Source organism: Trypanosoma equiperdum (genome assembly GCF_001457755.1).
Source record: "Trypanosoma equiperdum strain OVI genome assembly, contig: ctg_106, whole genome shotgun sequence".
Taxonomy (NCBI): domain Eukaryota; phylum Euglenozoa; class Kinetoplastea; order Trypanosomatida; family Trypanosomatidae; genus Trypanosoma; species Trypanosoma equiperdum.
This window is the reverse complement of record NW_027123027.1, coordinates 579-1,665: the sequence shown is the minus strand read 5'-3', so window position 1 is coordinate 1,665 and position 1,087 is coordinate 579. Positions and strand designations below refer to the sequence as shown.

General features: G+C 44.3%; 1 protein-coding gene and 1 pseudogene across 2 annotated transcripts in view; one reads left to right on the top strand and one right to left on the bottom strand.

The window, feature by feature from the left end:
* The window catches only part of TEOVI_000009400:pseudogene, a 651-nt pseudogene extending 423 nt beyond the window's left edge, over positions 1-228 (bottom strand). The window contains 2 exon segments of the mRNA in view: positions 1-61; positions 64-228. The exon segment at positions 1-61 is cut by the window's left edge and continues 11 nt beyond it. Coding sequence covers positions 1-61; positions 64-228 — 226 coding nt within the window.
* Positions 229-416: 188 nt separating this feature from the next.
* Positions 417-776, top strand: TEOVI_000009300 (uncharacterized protein; the record flags this gene model as incomplete). The annotated part of the gene is made up of 1 exon (XM_067220154.1): positions 417-776. The coding sequence occupies one exon, from the start codon at positions 417-419 to the stop codon at positions 774-776; it is 360 nt and encodes a 119-aa protein (XP_067076255.1).
* Between the last annotated feature and the right edge of the window lie 311 nt (positions 777-1,087).

The window sequence follows — 1,087 nt, the reverse complement described above, 5'->3', positions numbered from 1 at the left end:
AACCTCCACCACTAAGATAAGGTTTTCCACTACAAGGAAACTTAAGTAAATAAGGTAATTTTAATCCTCTTTCTTTCTGTGCACAACATCAAAAAATCAATAGAATCTCTCCACATGCTATTTGTGATCTGAGTTCATAAGAAAATCCAACTGGGGTGCGCAACACTCGGATGTTTTCATGAAAATAATAGGAGAAATTTGTTTCTATTTTACAACATCATCATGACTTGCATTCTGTTTCTCTAAAAATTCTATAACCCATATAATCCTTTTAACATGGCTATACAAACCTCCCATCGCAATTGTAATAATTTCAATATGGCATAGTTTTGCACTAAATATTATCCCACAGCATCCTTTGGTTGCATGAGTTTGGGCTGCAACCACAAACACATTAGGATTCTTAGTGCTATTCTATGTTCAAATTGCTCTATCTTCTCCTAGAACTAACCATGTGCTGCGCAAGCAAACTCGGACAAGCAGCAGGGGAGGTGCTCAACGGCCTGGGGTTCAACCTATTCTGTCACACGGATATCATGCTGAGGAAGGAAGAAATCAAAGACGACGACGAGCCCGATCTAACAGAAGCTGCAAAGGCAGCAGAAACAAAGATCGACACAATCTTTACCTTAACCACCAATGATACGTACTACGATAACGGCCCCAAACCAAATCCTGGCACTTGTACCGAAGACGCTAGTCAAAAGCAGAACCGGATCAGCCAGTGGCTGCAGGCGCGGTCCGAATTCGACAATGTAGCTATTTCCAAAATATAAGGCAAGCAGAAATACAAGCTCGTCAAAAGCAAAGACACACCGACATCAACGATCAAGCTCTTGGACGCTACACGCAAAAGAGACGGGCAGATCAGAGAGCCGATCAGTAAAAGCACAGAAGAACTGTCCACTAACGCGACAAACGTCCGAGCAGCAACGCGACGCGCTTTTCTCGGTGGCGATAGAAGCGACAACGGCGCTTTCCCGGCAATGCCAGAAGACGCTTTCACAGCAACGCACGTGGGGGCCTGTTTAACGCTAAATGGTCAAGAAAAGTCACTAGCTTCAGACATGGCGTGCCTATGCGGCAC